General features: G+C 37.7%; 1 protein-coding gene across 5 annotated transcripts; it reads left to right on the top strand.

The window, feature by feature from the left end:
* The first annotated feature begins 42 nt into the window (after window positions 1–42).
* glyr1 (glyoxylate reductase 1 homolog (Arabidopsis)) lies at window positions 43–22,098 on the top strand. Of its 5 annotated transcripts, none has more exons than XM_065255551.2 (16): window positions 43–161; window positions 604–640; window positions 931–1,010; window positions 1,091–1,229; window positions 4,311–4,421; window positions 4,760–4,843; window positions 5,197–5,250; window positions 8,014–8,064; window positions 8,173–8,246; window positions 13,256–13,355; window positions 13,567–13,677; window positions 13,763–13,864; window positions 13,967–14,129; window positions 14,213–14,392; window positions 20,000–20,124; window positions 20,539–22,098. In XM_065255551.2, the coding sequence occupies exons 1-16, from the start codon at window positions 124–126 to the stop codon at window positions 20,611–20,613; spliced, it is 1,524 nt and encodes a 507-aa protein (XP_065111623.1). In that variant the 5' UTR covers window positions 43–123; the 3' UTR covers window positions 20,614–22,098. The 5 variants fall into 5 exon arrangements, with proteins under 5 accessions (XP_065111623.1, XP_065111622.1, XP_065111626.1 ...); XM_065255550.2 differs by having other exon boundaries at window positions 14,210–14,392; XM_065255554.2 differs by lacking the exon at window positions 4,760–4,843 and having other exon boundaries at window positions 14,210–14,392.
* The last annotated feature ends 315 nt before the right edge of the window (window positions 22,099–22,413 follow it).

Here is a 22,413-nt window from a genome sequence, read left to right as displayed (position 1 = left end):
CCTATTGGCAACCTTTTACTATCTCGCGTCAAGTTGCGTAGCTCATTTGCATGGTAGCTGTGGTGTAATGTGGGTGTGTTCATTCCCTGCATTCAGTGCGACGTTCCCCACTAACAATTTAAGATGGCGACCGTACATCTGAGGATCGGGGATTTGGTTTGGTGAGATAATAAATTTAACTTTTTATAATTTGATTTAACGCCTTAGTAAAGACAATTTGCTTGCTCAGAGAAAAGCACAGCTTACCTTTTTTGCTACAGTTTTGTTCAAATATTTGTTTGAAGCACAAACATATGGCGTAGTTTGAGTCTACATGGCAAACATTGAACACTAGGCTTGAGAGAGCTTAGCTTGTGAGCTAACGATTACTTTCCATGTTTATCAAAAGGTTATGTGGTGTTGGTGTAGTAAAATCCTTGTGATAGTTTCATTTAAAGTTTAAATGTGTACTTGTATTGCTAAATGATCGAATACGTGTTTAGAGCTGTTTAGTGTTAAAATAGCTGTCCAGTAGCATAGCCTGTTTCGAGGCTTTCTTATGCAAAACCCTCAACCGAGTCACGGTAATTTAAAACAACTTTCCTCTCTCAATATATATTTTAGGGGCAAGCTTGGCCGCTATCCACCTTGGCCAGGAAAGGTAAGCTAATATCATTTTAAAAAGGTTACGTGGAAGTTGTGTTGTTTTTCTGAGGTCCGCTGTGTGCCTGTTTGTTGCCTGTAGTATTTGTGCAGATATAGGTCGAGGTCAGTGTTTGTTTCCCTAAACCTAATGAGTTCGGTACCTACGAAGTGTTTGTGATTGCTTTATATCAAATTGAGGGAAAATGCAGCTGACTAGATTTGCATGCACGGCCTCTGTCTGACTGTACTTGTTTGCTTGCTTAATAAATGCATTCATTGATCCTGCGACCATTCCTGTATTGTCAGATCGTCAGTCCTCCAAAGGATCTGAAAAAGCCAAGAGGAAAAAAATGCTTTTTTGTCAAGTTTTTCGGAACTGAAGATCAGTGAGTACAAAGATAATCATATCACTTTTTTGCTTAATTTATAAGCAGATCATAACTTTTGATATGTTTTGCCCTTTTAGTGCCTGGATAAAGGTAGAGCAGCTGAAGCCTTACCACCCCCACAAAGAAGAGATGATCAAGATAAACAAAGGCAAACGCTTCCAACAGGCTGTTGATGCGGTGGAGGAATACCTAAAAAAAGCCAAGGGAAAAGATCAGGTTTGTCCATTTAAATTTAGTTTCAGGATAATAGAAATTTCTCTTTTTAGCCAGACAATTAGATTGCAGTTATTTGCAAAGTAATGTTCTGTGTATGGGTTGTGCTTCGTCCAGCTACTCTTTGAGGCTGTTTACACATGGTATTAACATGCGTTTGGACGATCGGATCACAAGTGGACGACATTAATGCCAAGTGTAAACGGTGTTCAAAGCGTTTTGAGCTCGTCCACTTTCAACCACATTCAGGGGCTGTTTACACTTGGTGTTAAGATGTGTTTTTATCGATCGGATCACAAGTGGACGAGAGAGACGCATTACATTTACACCTGGTATTTAAATCCGTCTCTTTTGTCCACTTTCGACCGCTTCTGTCCTGAATACTGTAAGGGGGTGGTCTGTGAGACGGTGGGCGAGTCTCTCTGCTGTCATTCAAACGCGAGCAGGAATATTATGAGTTTATATGGACGCAAACTTATATTATGTCAGAGTCCGCTGCTTGTTTAGCAAGTATACATGCTGCACAGTGTTTTGTACGTTTATATGTTGGTGCTTTCTCTGAATTTTTAGCACAATTGATGAAATAGGACCGTGCAACTTTCACGCTTTCAAAACAAACTACGGAGAACACTCGCAGTAGTTTTATCAATGAAAGGCTAAAAATAGCGCTGTTCACCGTATGTTCACGCCAGAATTCAAAAAAAGACGTAAAACTTGTGTTTAATACCTCAGATTAGATAAATGGGTGGAGAGAAGGCGGTCGCGTGTGGCTGTTCGAACGCATTCAACCACATTTGCGTTCCGCAACTCCAAAGCGATCCGATCGAAAGGGGTTTCGACTACCTCTGGATGTGGTTGAAAGTGGATGCGTTCAAAACGTTTTGAACACCGTTTACACCTGGCATTAACGTCGTCCACTTGTGATCCGATCGACGAAAACACATGTTAATGGCAAGTGTAAACAGCCTCTCAGAGGTATTCGAAAACACTTTCGATCGGATTGCTTTTATAGTGTAAACGCACATGTGGTTGAATGTGTTCGAACAACCACACGCGACCGCCTTCTCTCTGCCTATTTATCGAATGTGAGGTACTGAATACAATGTTTTACGTATTTTCTGACTACTGGCGTGAACACATGGTGTACTGCGCTATTTTTAGCCTTTCATTGATAAAACTAAGCGGCTGATTCCCGCGTAGTTTCATTATGCAAGCGTGTGAAAGTTGCACGGTCCTATTTCATTAATTGCACTGAAATATCAGAGAAAGCTCCAACATGTACAAAACACTGTGCAGCATGTTTACTTACAACACAAGCAGTGGACTCTGACATAATATTAGTTTGCGTCGATATAAACTCATCATTACTCCAGCTCGCGTTTAAATGACAGCAGAGAGACTCGCCCACCGTCTCACAGACCGTCCCCTCACAGTATTCAGGACAGTAGCGGTCGAAAGTGGACAAAAGAGACGGATTTAAATACCAGGTGTAAACGTGATGTTTCTCTCTCGTCCACTTGTGATCCGATCAACGAAAACACATCTTAATACCAAAGTGTAAACAGCCCCTATGTGGATGATCAGTGCATCAGAGCAGATCTGTCATTATACAAGACATAACAGAAGTACATCCTAGTACTGTACATCCGCATCCGAGAACAACAGACCTAAACACACATTAATTATCCAATTTCACCCATCCACTCGCCGGATGTGCCGCGAAGCCTGTGGGAAACACTGAACGGAAGTAATGTATAAGCCGTGTTTGTTTTAACTTAATAAAAAAGTTTTTCAAAAGATGCCTTACTGGCTCAGAGGAAGCTACTCGTATTTAAACCCTTCAGATGCTAAAAAGCCCGGCTGTTGTCTCTTTTTATAGCATTTAAGGGATAGTTCACCCAAAAATGAAAATTACTCAGATTGACTTACTCTCAAGCCATCATTGATTTGTATTATTATCTTTTTCAGTTCAACACAATCGGAGTTATATAAAAAAATGTCCTGGCTTTTCCAAGCTTTATAATTGTTGTAAATGGTTGAAAATTTAGAACTGAATCAAAATGTAAAATAAATTAGGGTAACCATACCTGCCATTCTTCCTGGACGCATCCCTTCCAGGATTTTGTGTTCATCTTCCGGAAGTCGTATTTGTCGACCGCATAAGTCATAGAGGATTATTATTATTATTACAGAAAAGCAACGTTACATTTTAAGGTAAGAATGAAACTACGATTGTATATCTTATGTTTTTAACTGAATGCCGTATGCGGTCAACAAATACGACTTCCGGAAGACGCACCGAAATCCTGGACGGGATGCGTCCGGGAAGATTGGCACGTATGGTCACCCTAAATAAATGTAAACTTAAAACAACATGAAGTGCTTATTTACATCTTGCAAAATGGTCTATAGCTCATTGGTAGAGCATTGCTTTAGCAGCGCAAAAGGTCATGGGTTTGAACCCAGGGAACACACATAGGCTACACATAAAAAATGTGTACCTTGCGTCTGCTAAATGCATACATTTTTTTTAACATGGTGAATATTTCCGATTGGCGATCAGAGCAAATTGCACAACGCAGGAAAATCTGATAAGATAATCCGAAAATCGGCCCAAATTTTGCCTGATTGTCTTTTGGTGTGTACCAAGCTTTAAATAATTTAGCAAAAAGGCAAACCATAGTGTATTAGGGAATTTGGGTTTGATGTTAATCTACAATAAAATGCACAGAAAACAAAAAGCTTACAAATAATAAACCATACATTTACTACAATTTATCTGTTATTAATATTTGTTGATCCTCTCTTGTTGATGACAGTTTGTAAGTCATTGTCCTGAGCTATGTCTTTATAAACTTTGCACTTTGTGTAGTGTAGTGTTTTGCCATGCTTCCTTAAATTCTTCTCAAAGCTGTGCTTCAGTTTATACTTCACATACACAAATGCATACAAAATGTTAAATGCCTCTTTAATATTTCGATAAAGATCACTTTTGGCCACTACTACATGTGTACTTAAGTTTCTGAATTATAATTGCTAACTTTGTATGAAAAAACTTTCAGACAAATATTTTTCATTTCACAGACACACTCTGATGACAAAAGCAAATCGGAGAAAGGGCGTAAAACGGCTAAACCGATGAAGATTATTGAAGAGGATGATGAAGACCCCTTCAAGGGTGGCTTATCAGACAAGGTTGGAAGAAAGTCTTTTACCTTTAAAGAGCAAAATGGTTAGATCATAACCCAACAAAATCCTACAGGTTTTTGTTAGGTTCATCAAAGTGGTTTACTAAGGCCTTTTGCTGTTGCACCTGCTGTGGTATCAGGTTACAGTTGTATATGTTACAATTGTAGTCTCGGATTCGTCAAGCACACCCACCTGTTCATTGAGTCAGTCGTGTCATCATTTGCTGCATAACCGGTCAATCTCCCAGGCTGTATTTTGAATGGGTAGAGATACAGCTTAAGGCTTTGTTTGACAAGATAAAGCCATTCTGTACACCTGGTGAATGTGTCTCTCTTTCCCTTAAGGAACAGACTGATTCTGACCCAGAGCCATCCTCTGTACAACGTCTTGTCGCTGGAACAGTATCAGGATTCAAATGGGAGAGCAGTGTAGGTCTCATTCAGTTTGTTTCTGCCATACATGCATTTTTATGTGTTCTGCACATAATATGCCATTTATAAGGCTGATCAATGGCGAGGCTGAAGTAGACTTTGGTGCAGTCACAGTTTTGCTTGTGATAGCAATTGCACGAACAGATTCATAAAAGTCATTTTCAATCACTAAAATGAGATGGTTTCGAAAGCATCTCATTTTTACATTTCAAGTGATTACATCCTTTACTGTATAGCTGCACCTCCCACCACGTAGCTTACTGTTGCATAATAGTTGAAGATTAAAAAGCTATCAGGTCAGAAAGTCTCTTTGGAGAATAGTTTCAAATTTAACTTTTTTCCATTTATAGCCAGTAAAGGATGACCCACATTTCCATCACTTTCTGCTCAGCCAGTCTGAGAAGGTAAGGAGATATTTTGCTGGGATGCTAAATAATTTTGGACTTAGTGCAACCTCACCCCTGTCTCTTGCACATTGCACATAATGGCTGCTCTTTAATACTCCTTGCACAATTTGCTTTGGGTGATGCTAGAAGGCAGAATCTGCAGCATGGCAGCTGGACTGAGTTTATAACATTTCAGAATAAACTGTGAGGAGCTTATCGATCCTCTGAGATGTTGAACTTCATAGTTTAAACATTTTTTCTGACCTTTTTTGTGTGTGTGTGTTTTCTAATCTTTTTTTTGTTTTTGTCATGACCACAGGTCTTTGTTTGGGCTGTACTCAGGGTCCAAAATTATGCCACACGAATGCCAAATTAGATGCAAATAGAGATCTGCAATGGAATACAAGCAGCTTTAAAACTAATTGCGCTTTTCCATCATCTTCCATTGCATCCCACGGTTTGGGTCGGGTCAGCTTACTTTTGTGAGCTTTTCACTGGGTGCAGTACGTAGTACCCGATACCTTTTTTTAGTACCACCTTGATCCGGGTTCCAAACGACCCGAGCTGATTCCAAAACGTGACACAAAAGCACTGTAGATTGCTGATGTCAAAGTGTCACTTCCAGCGGCATCGCTATAATGTAAAAGATTAGCTTAGTGCTAGCTTGCGCTGTCTCGAGCAAACATGTTGTTATCGGTGCTCTGCTATAAGTTCCCAAACTCCCTTTTAGCGATGAAAAACACCCACAGGTTGAGAATCAGGAACACATCAACATAGGGATGCTCATATCAGTTAATTTTCCCGACCGACTAGCGTAGCTTCTGAACCGAACATTAATCGTTAACTTATAAGATTTTAATATGAAATAGTCATTGAGTAAAAATACAGTTGACGGTTGTCTGTGAACTAGTAAAAACAAAACATTTAATTTGAACGTGCAAACAGCAGCAACAGATCAACAACCGAACTAGGATTCATTCATTATTAGATATTCACGCAACATTACCTTATTAAAAAGCACGTGATCAGTCCAGATGATTAATACCCAAAAAGGGCAGATTGTCTCTGTTTCATCTACCACAGTGGTCATTTCTAAAGCAGGACGCTTTTCAGAAAGTTTTGCTTTTGCGTCATCTTTCTCCGTTTGTGCAAAAAGAGAGATGTTTATGGTAAGGGTCAGAGGCCATCAGCGAACGTCTGTCCGGATGTGCGCGAGACCGAGGCAGACCGCGTCATCTTGCGCGGACACGCGCGCGTCTCCGTTCAGCTTCCAAACATGCATACAAATGATTTCTCATATAAATGATTACTTTATCAGACCGTCAGGGCAGCAATAATTTGTGTCATTTACAGGAAATTCACAAATTAAAGATGGAAAAGTGGCGAAATGTCTGTCGGCTCATGACGACACGCACCGTGCATTAACAAATATTTTTTTCTTTTAACTGATAACGTTAATCGGTCATAAATTCTTACCTTCGGTTAACGGTTAAACGGTCAATGTGAACATCCCTACATCAACAGTTTTTACAGACTTTGTTCTGCCACAAACTGATTCGCGATGCGCACGTTCTCACTTAAATGCAACCTTAAATGATGCTTAGCGGAGCCACATGTGTTTGTACAGAAACTGTCACGTGATACAGAGGAGTGATAAACGCGATGTGCAAACATCTATTTGTGGTGGTCAATTTTAATTTTGTGGTGGACTGAGACATAAATGAATGTATGTGGGAATGTACAACGGCTCTCTCACTTGTATGATGTCACAGCAGAAGGCAGGGCAAATATAACGACACGCCTTTAATCCCTCCCACTCTGAAGTGTTACTAAACTTGATGGAAAAGCTAACCAAGCCAAAGTGAGGTGAGCTGACCCGACCTGACCCAAACCATGGGGTACTATGCGATGGAAAAGAGTGCAAAGAGCAAGATGTGACTTATACTCAAGTATTATCTTTAGTTGGAACCAAACATTTTTCCTCTTATAAACTTTGTGACAAAACATTGAGTATTTTATTAAACCCCCAAAACAAACAAATAAAGGAAAAAAAAAGCTAAATAATTTAGGTGTCACTAATATTTTTGTGGTCAGATGATGATGATTTTGGACCCTGACTTTTATTGCACTGTTTGTGCACATCTAAATAATTGATTATCGAGGGGGAAACCGAATCAGAAAAGCTTGTTTTCAGCCAACAGAGAAGCCTGGCCACGATACTGTTGTGTTTTTGTTCAAGTGCCAGTAACCCTAGCAAACTGTTTGTGATCTATCCTTTTCTCTGGGCATTTCCTGATCAGAGAAACATTTTCTTCTCATTTGTCCTTTTGCCCTTTTGCTTCCAGGCACCACAGTCACCACATATCGATCTTAATATTGTATTTCAAAAAAGCAGTCTCTTAACTGGCTTAAAGTACCCCGTGTTCATGGACACTGTGTCAGCTATAGTCACACCGTGTTTGAGTGTCAGTTAAACTGAAACCGAGCGTGTGGCTTAGCATGATAACTTTAATTTCGGTTCCTAATGCTGGCTTTGCTTCTGGTCCTTTACTCGTGTATCAGATATGGCAGTTTGAGCCTTGTGACCTGACAGACAGCAGTGGATGATAAGCCAGCAATGAGTAGCAAGAATTTAAGATCATTTGTGACTGTTGGGCCAAGAGGTTTTCACCTGGTTTTCCCTGCTGGCTCTTGGTGTTTGTAACCCGTAGTGTAAAACTTTATGCTGTTTTTAATGGTTCTGTTGAATTGACTTTACAAAAACATCCTCTTCCCTTGCAGCCGGCCTCATCAATGGAACCCATCACCAAACGCCTAAAGATTATCGAGGAGGTGAGCACTGCCTGAGAATTCGTCTTTTTTTTTTGGTTTATTTAATAATTTACTCTTTAGCTAGCTGGTATTACTTGTAATATTAATTGTAATTTTTTTCTCTTTAAGGACACCAAATCAACATCCATTCAAGCAGCAGACAGCACAGCCATCAATGGCAGCATCACACCTACAGACAAAAGGTAATATAAATGATAAGTCATGTTCTTAGTGATCGTGTACAGTTGATTTAGGGGTGGTTTACATATTGCGTTTTTTATTTTTTTGGTGCACGCAAAAATACTTAATTTTAAATGTAGACTCTCAAATAAAGAGTGACGTGCACTGCAGGTTGTGACAAGAACCAACCAATCAGGTTTACCCTTTACATGTTGATCAACATTGGGTCATGTAAACATTGGATATTTCCATTTTAACTCAAGATGGAGGAACAGCTAATCGTAGCTGTACAGGAAACAAGCAAACTGTCAATTTTGACACCTAGAGAAGAAACAATGCATGAAGATGCATTACTAAATCACGCCACCGGAGCACAGCCGTTCAGGGGCATTGGAAAAAAGGAGGAAAGTGGCACAGTTGGGGTTTCCGTGCGGTTTTGGAAACTTAACTGTGAAGCGCCCCATAGAAAGCTGAGACCACAACTTGAATGTAACTCTACACCCTTTCCTCATTTATCTTATGTAGATCTATAAATACGCAAATTTGTCCCCGCCCAAACTCTTTCACACCACCTCGGACCATAGATATAAATGTAAATAGATTCCACATTTGGCAGATTAGACACAACTACTAACCCTACAGTCACATTAGCTACAAAAGTGAGCGACAGGCACTCGCTTGATGGGTTTTCCTTGGCTTGTATCGAAAAGCAGTATCAAAAGTCACTTTAGAGGTATTGTTAAGTTACAAGAACTGTGTTTTTGGATTTAAAAGTATGTATTTCTCGATAAAAGTAACAAAATATATGAGATAAAATGCCAAACTTATCAGATATATACAGAAATACGCATTTTCCGCCATCTTGAATTATTTTCTCCGACTCTGCCTCAGACCTACGTCACGCTGCCCCTTCACTCCAATTGGCAGTCGCTTTGTCGCGTCGCTCAGCATTTGCATAAAATAGCCTGCTTGTCTATTTTGGCCCCACCTTGCTCGCACAGCGGCGAGCTCGTCGCTTGTCGCTGGCAAATGGCCACTACCATTGAAAATGAATGGTAGCCTGTTGCTCTGTCTCTTGTAGCTAATGTGACTGGGGGGTGAGTCTGGTTTCCGTGAACTGTTTTTAGCACTGATGTTAACAGGTTAGAGCTTTCACCCTGCACATGTGAGCATCACAGAAGTTGAGCTAAAGCAGAAGTTGTGCTGCAATCTTTTCTGTGCGACATCCATGAAGCCGATTTAAAACCATGGTTTTGAGTCTTTGGAAAACTCTAATTGTATGGGAAAAATACTCTGCAGTGGTGTTAAATGATGAATATGAACATGAATTGTCTTAAAGCATATTAAAAAGTCTACATAGACATATAAACAACAATAAAAACGATGCGGACATTAAAGGTATTGCGGAGGATTTTCTTTTTCCGGGTGGATCATCAAGACTATTGGTCCTCCTAGTTGTCAATCAGGAGTGTTGCGCAATTGCATTTTTTTAAAAAGTGGAGAAGGCGGTTCTTTTCTAAAATTCGAGAAAATCCTCCGCTATACCTTTAAGTGAATACTGTCATTATAACAAATAAAAAATACTATTAAGAAATTAAGTTGATTGACTTGTCACTAGTGGTGGGCGATAAACCGGTATAAAAGTGATTACCGTTATTGGGTTGCTCCGTGGTATGGATTTTGCAATACCGTTGACACCGCATTTATCAGGGTTCCCACAGCGTCTTAAAAAGACTACAATTCAGAAAGTTAAATTTAAAACCTTAAAAACACCCTGATTTCATCTTAGTAGGTATTACATTTAATTTACCCAAGTATTACAATTCTTACCTCCGTTCATTCACGAGAAGCATTGTCCGCAGAAAATAAGTTGATAAAACACTGTAGAACTTAACAGTGGCTGGGCAGAAATGTGCCTCTAAAAATCTGGACACACGAAAAAAGCTCTCTGCACTTCAATCCAGTTTTTAATCATTATTTTATTTTTAAAGAGGATGCACATAGACAGGGGTCTCAAACCTATTTGTGAGCAAGGGCTACCACAATGGATAAAACAATCTGAAGGGCTACTTTTTGATAGTCTACTCAAAACTTTTTTGTTTTACTTGATTTTATTTTATTGTACTTGTTGATATGTTTTTTGTTGTTTAAAATGTTAACATGCATAAAAGAAGCCAAGCAAAAATAAAAATATGTAATAAATAAATATTACAATTGAGACTATTAATAGAATGTGCTTTGGCGGGCATCTCACAGATACTGTGCATTCAAACTGGTGCGAGACCACTGACATGAACTATCATAATCCACGCAAATCGTGCCATAGGCTATATTTCAGGTGGTGTGATCGGACTGTATACTGTGGGTTTGTCGAGAAACAAATCTTAAATTTAGTTTTGTATAAACAAAAATCTTTCTGGGTTAATTTAACCCAACCAAACGCCCGTGGCCTAACGATACCTACAAGTAAGCATTGCCAGGTACTGAAACATAGAGCACTGTGATTCTCAAACTTTTTGGCTTGCGGCCACCTTGTGTACGATGACCCCCACTTTTGCCCTTTCTGGCCCCTCCAAAGAAATTTAAGGACATAAAACATTGTAAAACATAAAATTTCAATTAACTGAAACTTATTAAAATATACAATGTAGTGCTATTGGTTAGTAGCCTTATTTTCTGAGGTTTAATTACACAGAATTTATGAGAAACGAATACTAAATGCCCCCCTCCCTTCAGCTCTCAAGAAAACTGCAGTGATGGTCGGATGGAAATTAAGAAATTACCGTAATAAACCATATATTGCTCAAAAACGCATTTTGTCATCTTTTAGGAACAATTTAAGTCTTTTTGATAGCGCAAATGGTTAAGGAGTTAAGGTTAAATGAATAGCGGTAGAATCAGATCCTTTTAGTAGCTAACGTTAGCACACATAACAAACAACGAACATCCTTTTAATGGTAAATTTCGTTTTCTTAACCTGTTAAGCCAGACAGCCGTTTTCAGGCCAAATCATGAAATTTACATGCCCACACTAAAACAGCTGTAGTTCCAAAACCCTTTGACCTACAGACACAATTTTGATATCTCTAAAAAGAAGACACTTGTGTCTTTACTTATCAGTTATCAGAATTCAGAAATGTAAAAAAAGCTAAATGTTATAGACACTGAAGTGTGGTGAAAATGTTTTATTAAAATTAAACGTGTTTTTATTTAATTAATAATGTCATATTAAATGTGCCATAATAACCCAAAAACAACATAGACTTAAGACCACATGTCTGACTAATCTATGTTTTAAATTTGAAGATGATATGATAAAAAATAAGGTTACTGTAAGCTTTGATCTTCACCATGGCACATTTCAAAAAATGGCCACTGGGCTGCTCCAAATCATCACCTGCTATAATGATGTAGAATAAAGTAGAAAAAGCTTTATAAATTAATTATGTACATGTGGTTATTACCTAGAGTATGTATCTACAAAACTTTATTAATTACATAAAAACATTGTATACACATTTGACAAAAATGTGTTTTAACTTAAATATTGAAATAAACTAGTAACCGTAAACTACACAGTACATAGTAATTATGAAGCTTTTAAAATAAAAATAAAACTATTTACATTGTGGACACCTCATGTTTTACAAACTAAAGCACTCAGCACAGCAGTTGTTGTGAAGTGAAAAAAGAAGCATTCATATTAATGGCGGTGACGTATCTCTATCGCGAGTAAATTGCGTAACCATTCATTCACTGATGGGCGATAGAAAAGCACACAGACAGCGATCTGTTACTAATAAGCTTTTGTCCTCACAATATACATTCAGAGTACTTGCATAATGTTAGGTACATCAACAATGTCTGCAAATAGCGAATGTGCATCAGAATGACAAGCAGTCTAAGTTACTGCAGATAACAGGTGCACGAAAATAACACACAAAACATCAGTAAAACACTAAACTTATTAGCTGTATGTGAAATATTTATCATAATGTGTGTGTGTGGACTAATTTTAAACATAATACTCTGACTGACCTGATCGCGTATGCCTTTTCCATAGTAGAATCGCGCTGCGTGTGCAGTTGTTAAATAACAATATGGATTTAGGATTATTTGATGCAAAATCCCATGGAAACAACGAAGAAATATCAATATTTCTCATATGTAATACGTTTGTGGACTAAAACTGCGAATGGATGTTATATTGTGAAGGCTTAGCAATGAGATTTCAGCAGTGTGAGCTCGTCTAAAGTTATGAGGGAGGCGCAGTTTCATAATAAGAGCGTGAAGTCATTTTATGAATTAACAAATTTAAATATGACCTCGTTGCATAAAATTTATTATTAATTGTGCTTGAGCATTTATTTCGTGGAACAGCATTTAAAAATGAAATCTAAACCCTCCAACCTTTCTAATGATATATAGCATGACAAGTTTAATAACCTTCTTCATCAGTATAATGTATTGTAAACATAATAGTTTGTAAACAAAACGCGTCAGGACCACGCACGGGCCCGGTTCGCTTTAACAGGTTAATGCAGATTTATCCATTACTGTGTAATCGGAGATACAGGCTATTAAACCCGATGGCGGTACATATGCACCATGATGCATAAGACGTATGAGTGGGGTGCAAAAAAATTGTTTCTTGTTTAAACACCGTACTACCTGAATTTGCTCTGCGTTGCTTAATTTTAATAGCTTAAAGGGACACTTCACCCATTGGCATTAAGCTTTGTATAGTTAGAACCCCAGACATGTTTTTGAATGGTAATGCATAATTTTCTCAGTTGCCACTAAGACAGGAGAAATACAGATTTCAATGTTGCACTTCCTTCTTTCAATGATGTAAAAATCATCATTTTGCATCATTGAAAGAAGTCCAATATCTTTGTTGAGGGAGTGAGACTACAAACACCCCTTTTCTCGGTCAAATAGGCACCAAATTCTAAATGTATGTTAAATTTCACCTACAAATATGAAATGCTCCTTTAATGCTGATACTGTTGTTTATTTGTTTTAAAAACAGGATAGGATTCCTTGGACTGGGGTTAATGGGAAGCGGTGTGGTTTCTAATCTGTTGAAGATGGGGCATGTTGTGACAGTTTGGAATCGCACGGCAGAAAAAGTATGATCAATATATCTCTGAACATTATCATTCAATGATGCCATATGAAGTTTCCATAAACCCCCTTTCTTTGTTTGTTTTATATTTCACATATTTAACCAACTTAAAGTCTTGCAAAACGGTCTGTAGCCTCTTTAAAAGTCATACCCAATATGTGTGAATTTTTATTTTTTATTTGATAAAAATATAACATATGGTTTTTCTTCTTCAGTGTGATTTGTTCATACAAGAGGGTGCAAGATTAGGACGAACGCCTGCAGAGGTTGTATCCATGTGTGATATCACATTTTCCTGTGTATCAGACCCAAAAGCTGCCAGAGATGTAGGTCAATGCTTTGTACATGTCTTTTTCTACATGCAGGCTTTTACTTCGGTGTTTTGCATTTACAAATATTTTTTCTATTCAGTTGGTTTTAGGTCCTAGTGGAGTGCTACAGGGAATCAGACCAGGCAAATGTTATGTGGAGATGTCCACTGTCGATCCAGAAACCATCACAGAGCTTGCACAGGTCACCAGCTTTTTCATTTTAAGCCCTCGCCCTGTCGGACCCTCCCGTATGTTATTGAATTTGACGGGGAAAACCTGTAACTAAGATCGATTTGATCTATAGGTCATCACATCCAGAGGTGGCAGATTCCTCGAAGCGCCAGTTTCAGGAAGCCAGCAGCTTTCCAATGATGGTATGCTGGTCATTGTTGCTGCAGGAGATCGCAGTGTTTATGAAGATTGTAGCAGTTGCTTCCAAGCAATGGGAAAGACGTCTTTCTTTATAGGTAACAAAACCCCTTAGTATGCCAGGTAGATGTGTGCAAGGTTGAAGTGGCAATGTGTTAACTTGGTTTTGTTTGTGAAGCAGGAGAAGCTGGAAATGCTGCAAGAATGATGCTGATCCTCAACATGGTTCAAGGCAGTTTCATGGCAACTATCGCAGAGGGATTGACCTTGGCGCAGGCAACGGGACAGTCACAGCAAACATTCTTGGATATTCTTTGCCAAGGACAAATGGCAAGCACTTTTGTGGACCAGAAATGCCAGAGTAGGTTTACCTCATTTTTAACTCCTTAAAGGTGCAGTGTGTAATTTTTAGAAGGATCTCTTGACAGAAATGCAAAATAATATACAAAACTATATTATCAGGTGTGTATAAAGACCTTTCATAATGAACCGTTATGTTTTTATTACCTTAGAATGAGACGTTTTTATCTACATACGTAGGGTCCGCTTACATGGATGTCGCCATTTTGTGCCACCATGGTTCTACAGAAGCCCTTTACGAACAAACTTTTTTTTTACTAAGTTGTCTCCGAAGATGACATGTTTGTCCGGTGGTGACTACTGTAGCTTCTCTATGCGTTTCAAAAGCGAGGGGGGAGCAGTGAATGGAGCCATTAGTTGCAATTCGCAACCTCACCACTAGATGCCCCTAAAATGTACACACTGCACCTTTAAAGTGTATGTGGATTGCCTGTGTGAGAGATCTGTTGTTGATCTGTATGTTAGTATATTATAATAGTATTTTCTAGGGCTGTTAAATTAAAATTCGTATTTCAAATATTTGTCAATTTAAAAATAAATGTGTATTTGAATGTAAAACTGTGCATTCTAATTTTACGTGTGTCGGACGCTCATGCAACTTAATGATGACATAGCTTGCACAGATTGTTTTTCATAGCGTATGCGGCCAACTACGTGGAGCATGCCTGCATTATTCATTTGAAAAATTACAGAAAAAGACAGCGTGGATTCCGACACAATACATTTTCCAATACAAGTGCTGTGTGGCGCTGCATTGATTTTGGAGCATCAACCGGAATTGAACCACAAAGTGAATCTGAGATGACAAAATTAGTGTCATCTGCCTCTAAATGCAGTTTTAAAGTTAAACATTTTAATCTATAACTGATCGACACAAATACAAAGCGCCACAATAAGGCTGATTGCTTACCAACATTAAAACCGCTATAAATAATAACCATATAGGTTTTATCTTTGTGTATCTACACAGTCAGCACTACCACGGATGAGAGATTTACAATTATTGTTAACTGACTGAACTCTTGAGTTTCACCTGTCCTGGGCATTTAGATAAGCACGTTTTTCATCAACAATATCTGCGTGAAACATAAACATTGATGATCATCTGCCGACTTGACTTTTTCAGCACATCTAGGCTACTACGTTACGGAGAGTCTGCTTTATTAATGGCTTTTTGTTCGGTCCGCATAAGCTAAACGTTTTCATTCTGTACTTTTTTTACTCTTATATATTTCTACATATTTACGACCAATTACAGGATATAATTTAAGTTGTTGTGGATAGTAGGGATGGGACGGTTAGAAAATTTCATATCATGATTATAGTGACCAAAGTTATCACAGTTATCAATATTAACATGGTTTTCTTAAATTGAGATGGAAATGTTCAAAAAGAACTGATACACAGACTGAAAACATTTTAACAAGTTTTATTTTTGAAAATCAGCAAACAACAAATACAATTAGCAGCTATATGCACTTTTTTTAAGCATAAACATTAAATCAGGGGTGTCCAGCCTATTTTGTGTGCAATCTACTTTTAAAATGATAAAGCCGATAAGCCATACCTGCTTAAAACATTTTTTTTAAACACTGTTACATTTTTAATAACACTTTAAATGTGTGTTAGGAGGACTATCTCTACGTTGAATTTAGGGCTGTCACCATTACTCCATTCTTTTTGAGGAGTTAAAAAAATCCTTGAGTAGTACATGCCGAGTACTCCTGATAGCGGAGATGCGGTTTTGATGAAATAAACTAGAAAATGAAAACATTATTAGAAGCATCTCTCTCTCTCGTTCGGTCGGTCGATCGCGCGCACATACACCGTGCATGTGGCTCAACTCCTGCATGAAGGCAAGAATGTGCATCCAAATTTCGTAAGTTAGAAATTTGACAACTCTGCTGCAGAGGGCAGGCATAAGATTTATAAAAACACACTTAAGAAGAAATGCGCAGCAACTCAAAAAGACTTGTTTCTAGGGCTGTTCCGAATACCATTTTTTGAGCTTCGAAGCTCTAGTAGAAATAAAATCGAATATTCGAAGCTTCGGAAGGAGGGGCGGAACATATTTTTCTCTTTAATAAAGGCAGGAATCTGTGTGTGTGTGTGTCTGTTTATCTACAGTTTTATTATGTGGCGGATGTGTTGCTGCGGACTCAAGGGAGTGTAGTGCCTTTTTTTCGTGCAATATGGACATGTGACACGTTTAGAATAAACTTTAAGAAATAAACTTTAAAAATACTACAGAACAGCGCAAGCTGGAAGCGGCGTGCCTGTCACGCGTCCTGCGAGAACAGCATTAGTGAAACAAAACACAAGAGCAATACTTTTAATAAGGTAGCCTAACATTTTTCTAACAAATAAACATTCCCGTATCAGAAATTAGCAGCACAGTAATTACTGACAACGTAGGGTAGGCTATTTAAATAAAACAACGAAAATAAATGAACGAAGTTCAACAAACTGTAATAAAACGGTAGCATACTTTCAAAATCAAGTTTATTTATAACACTTACACCATCAATATGTTTTTTTCATCAGCAGAACAATAAAGAAGATATTTTGCAGAAACCCCAGTGCTCCGTCATGCAAGTCAACCGATCCGCACACTTTAAGAGCTAAAGCATATATATCCAATACAAAAGTAATCCCCCATAACTCTGTGTGACATATTGACGTCTTGTGAAGCAAATCAATCAGTTTTTGCAAGAAACTGAACGTTATTTACAACACTATTAGCGTGAATGACAAAGCAGGAAGCGCGCTTTCCGTTCGAGGCGATCTCTTCCACTGGTGCTGTTTGATGGCTGTTGACTATGGATGTTGGTCTCTCTGCGCCACCTACAGAGCGGGAGCATGAAGCGCACTTCCTGCTTGGCAAAAGCTCTGCATTAACGCTGAAAAATATTTATATATATTCGAATCTCAAAACTGAAAATCGAATGTCAACCCACGGAACGAATATTCGAATATTCGAATTTTCTGGTCCAGCCCTACTTGTTTCTAAGACCATAATACCAATTTGGCGCTTTGTTTTCCGAAGCTCGTGGAGGCGTGGAGCAGCATACACACTTATTAACTTATGTATAATTTACCGGCATTGCATTTGCGATCGACTGGTCGTATTAGACACCCCTGCATTAAATGAACATTAACATGGAGCCCTGAGATGTATGAACCTGTTTTAATGAACAGTACCTTAAATAAGAACATCAAATGCACACATAATAGGGCTGTGAATCTTTGGGTAGACAGCGAATCGATTCGATTCACGATTCAAAGGTTTCCGATTCGATTCAAAAACGATTTTTGCTAACCAGAACGATTCAATTCGATTCGATTAACAATAAAATTTGATTTGATTCGAATATTAACGATTCTGTTCTATAAATTAGTATACATCTGCATCTGAGCAAATAAAAGAAATATTTGGGAAATTCATGACCATTTAATAGATTTTCATTAACTAGATTCAGGACTTTAGTTTAATAGCTTAACTTCTTAGGACTCAAAATACATTAAAGCAAGTAAACCAAGAAAAATAATACTACTTCTACATATTCAATGCACCATAAACGTTTATTGTAAACATTGCATACATTTCCTGAAAATTTAGGAAATACAGCAAAGTGTGTAAATACAGCAAAGTGTGTAAAGGAGTAGCACTTCTCACGTCTGACCCTAAAATACTAGCTGCTTTAAGTGCAGGTATGTCTATCTTAATGGCATGGCATCTGCGGAGATGGTTGCTAATAAGGTTCGTTGTATTTCCAATGTATTTTAACTCAGATTTACAATGTCTGCAAACTGCAACGGACTTCGGACAGTCTTTCAATTTACTTCGTGAAAACTGAAGTAATCCCAAACCTTTGATCTCATGTTGGCTGGTGCGTTGTTCTCCTTCGTGTCCCTCCATTTGTGCACTGTCTGCTGTGTTTATTCAAATGACAGCAAACAGGCGCGCCGCAAATTGAAGAGTAGTGAAGTAATCCACTGCTCATTTTACGTCGCAGATGTAACTAATTTAAAATTTATTTATATATTTTTTATTATCCATCATATTCGTTATATAATCACGATTCATTCGATTGTTAAATATAAAATCGAAACAAACGATTCACGATTCAAAAATCCAGGTTTCAAGATCGATGCATATGCATCGGCAGGATTTGTAATCGATGCATCGAGAAAACGAATGAATCGTTACACCCCTAACACATAAGCAACGCAATAAAACACAGTGCATCTGTTACTGCCTTCCGCCACGCCTTCTCGTGCAAAAAACAATGTTGCAAGGGCGCCTGCGTCAAGCTGATTCTGGCTGGACAGGATTTACCGCGAGTTTTCAAAATCACGGTAATCAAACACGGTTGTTATGATAATTACATTTTAAACGTATGGCGTAGCCGCGACGGCGTAGGTTCCGCAACGGTTTTCATTTATACTTTTGCGTTGTCGTCCGCGTCGACGTCGACGTGCATCATGCGCAGACCGCTGGTAGGCAGTATCCACGCGTGTAACCACAGTAGCAGCACGACCGTCAAAGAAGAAGAAGCTTGGCAAGTTAACCAACAAACGAAGAAGAAACAGCAACTTGTGTATGATTTGAGAAGACCAGCAATGATGGAAGTAAATAATCAGCGACTTTTGTTGCAGTTTGAGTTAAATCACTCCTCAACTTGGCCATTCTTTGTTTTCATCATCAAATATGGAAATACCTATGAGGCAGTTTTTTACCTGACGGGAGGGGTTCTGATGGGCCAATCACAGCGCTTGCGGTCTGCGCAGAACTGACGCGCTGTTAAAAATTTGTGAGGTGCACGTCAAGCTACGCAGAGCTACGCACAGGCTACGGATAGCCTACGCCGTAGCTTCGGCATAGACCTTACGCACAACTATAAATCGGGCTTTATGAGTATTTTTCTCCAAGATAAAGTAGGTCTTTATAATTCAAATATTATTATTTTTCAAGCACGAAATTCGAATGTATTTTTTCAGCCATTTTGACAGTCCTAGTATTTGCCCCCTAGGACTAAGAAATGTTAACTCTTTCACCGCCAGCGTTTAAAAAAAAAGTTGCCAGCCAGCGCCAGCGTTTTTCATGATTTTCACCAAAGTTTAATGCCTTCCAGAAAATGTTCTTCTTTAAATATATAAACATACAATATACCAAATGAAAGAACAGACCCTCTGCTTTCAAACAAAAAAAAACGTTTCATCCTACCTTTAGTGGTTCTTTTGCAATCAGCTTTTGAATATGGGTAGGTTTTTGCAAAAACACCATATTTTGAGCAAAAAGCAGAGATAATTCCATTTTTATGACGGACTTTTCATAGAGATCCATAGGGCAATACTTCTGGTTTTAAAAATGTGGATAATAGCGGTATTGCGGAAAGACGGAAAATCTCGTCATTGGCGGGGAAGCGTTTTCTCTTAATTGACGAGATATCTCGTCAATGGCGGGGAAAGAGTTAAATTGTTGTTGCCAGTTAAGACTCGGGCACTGGAAATGTGAGGCACAATCTTGAGATGCAATTTGGGATGATGATTTCATTGTTTTAAAATAAAACTGTACATTTAAATATTTTGCTTTGTTTCTTGCCAGATATTTTGCAGGGCAACTTCAAACCAGATTACTACCTGAAACATATTCAGAAAGATCTGAGATTAGCCATTTCAATGGGAGATTCGGTTAATCACCCGACACCAATGGCAGCAGCTGCAAATGAGGTGGGATAACACTTGAAGAATATCACATAGGGATTCATTTGGGCACAGATAGATAGAGCCAATAGATGTGACCCTATCTGTGACATCAAAGCTAAAGTCTCATAATCTAATTATAAGTTTAATTAAGTTTGATTTCAATCATTGATTTCACCATTTCACCACATTAAAATACAACCAAATAATCTGTAATCAGATTTATGTAAACACCTTAATCAATCTTATTAAAAGGGTTAGGGTATAATGATCTGTGATTCAATCATTAGGAGATAAGTATGCATGTAAACGCATGAATCGTATTAGATTCTGTAATGCATTTTGTTTTAGTTTTGAGTACATTGTTGACATAAATGTTCTAACTTAAAGCAATAAATGCATTTTTTACTTTAAGTAATGTATTACTTTATAATTTTGCAGGTGTACAAGAGAGCAAAAGCATTGGACCAGTCAGATAATGACATGTCTGCAGTCTACAGAGCTTATATTCACTAATCCTGTAGATGTGCTCTACGTCCCGGACCATAAACTTCACCTCCTTTTCTTTGTTTCTCTTGCTCACTTTCTCTCCTCTGTTGATGAATTTCGTTGGGCACCAGTGATGTTTCCTATGTGTAATGGGATCTCTTTAGCAGCCTAATCCGAGCATTGCACTGACTATAGTATCTGCACGTACGCCTAACGGGAGGCAATTTATCTCCCTGCAATTGATTATTATAGAACGTGCAGTTTATTATAACCGCATTTCTTTGAGGCTACTGCGAACAATGCAGTTTCGTTTAAAACGGCTAGGGTTTTATTTATCGTTCATATCTTAAATAAATTCCCTCTGTGTAGTTTCCCATGTTCGGAAATCTGTAAAGAAGTTTGAGGAGCATGACGAAGCCACTGCATTGCCTTAATTCCCATATATGATAGATGTATTTATTTATTTTACCTTTGAAGATGACCATCCTGTCAGGTGCATTTTGGCCGTACGTTTTATTTTCTCATTTTTGCTCAAGGTCAATCGTTTTTTTTTTTTTTTTGCAGTATTTAAAGTTGGCCATGTAAAACCCCCACAAAGATCCTGAAACAATATAGTACATCATGCTGAAAGGCATGCAATAGCTTTCCTGAGTATTGAATCATAACTTAGCAATTATGCAGTCGAACTACCTGTTTTCCAGGGCCATCTTTTAACTGCGGATAAGCGTTTTGAATCTGTTTGTTTTACTTGTCTTTATTTGAAATCTTTTAAATTAGACCTTACAGTGCAAATTAATTTTTTGCACAATCAGCTGGCAGGTGATCTGTTGCCTTAATTTGATTTTGTTTTAGTGTAATTTGTTTGAAAGACTTAATTGACTGTTCAAAATATTTTTTTTTTTATTTAACTACCCATATGACTTGAAGAGAATTGTAAAACAAGGTTGAAAGTCAAGATAAATATGAAATAATCTTGCAACATTTTATCCCTAAATTATAATTGATTCATGATTTTATTTTAAAAGTTATGTTACAGGCCATATACGGTGGCATTAATTTGGTCTTTTTAAAACTCAAAATACAGGGTGATTTCTACAAACTCTTACTCTGCCAAAAATTTGAAGTGCTTGATTATGGGTAAACATAATATTGGTTATTATGGACTCTTAAGATAAAGACATTGTATATATCCCATCAAAGGTTTGGTTTATTTGAATACATTGAATAACATGATTTCAGTTTGACTCTACTGAATTTAGTAATCATCTGGTGTCTTAATATTGTAGCCTGTTCTGTTGTCTTAGCTAATGGGTTTATTTACTGTAAATGGTTTATTGATTTTGTGGCTTAAACAGTTGGCAATGACGTACTGACAACTTGATTCTAGTTGTACAAGGAAGGTATTTGGTGTTATAATTGGAGTTATTTATAATTTCATGTAAATGTGAAATTTCTTTTGCTTTTTGTTTGTGCGGTCAGCTGAACCATCTGAATAAACAAACCGAATGTCGATTCATGCAGAGTAGTTCATTTTTTGGTCTCGTGTTTATATTATATTATGGCTTCATGTATTTAAAATACACACAAAACAATTAAGAAGTTGAAGTATAATTTCAGATTTAAATGAAAAACACACATAATTGTTTTTTTAAATATGTGTGTGTTTAGTCAATGGGTGTGTTTGAGAAATTGATAAAGTAATGCACTTTATAAGTATTTAAATATTTGAATGACGTGTTAATTATATTCATAATATTATATTAAATTATATAGGATGGCTAAAATAAGTTAAAATAGAAATATATATAACCCAGTAACCACAAAAAA

Source organism: Paramisgurnus dabryanus, chromosome 3 (genome assembly GCF_030506205.2).
Source record: "Paramisgurnus dabryanus chromosome 3, PD_genome_1.1, whole genome shotgun sequence".
Taxonomy (NCBI): Eukaryota; Metazoa; Chordata; class Actinopteri; order Cypriniformes; family Cobitidae; genus Paramisgurnus; species Paramisgurnus dabryanus.
Note: the sequence above shows the minus strand (reverse complement) of the source record. Positions and strands in the feature narration are given on the sequence as shown.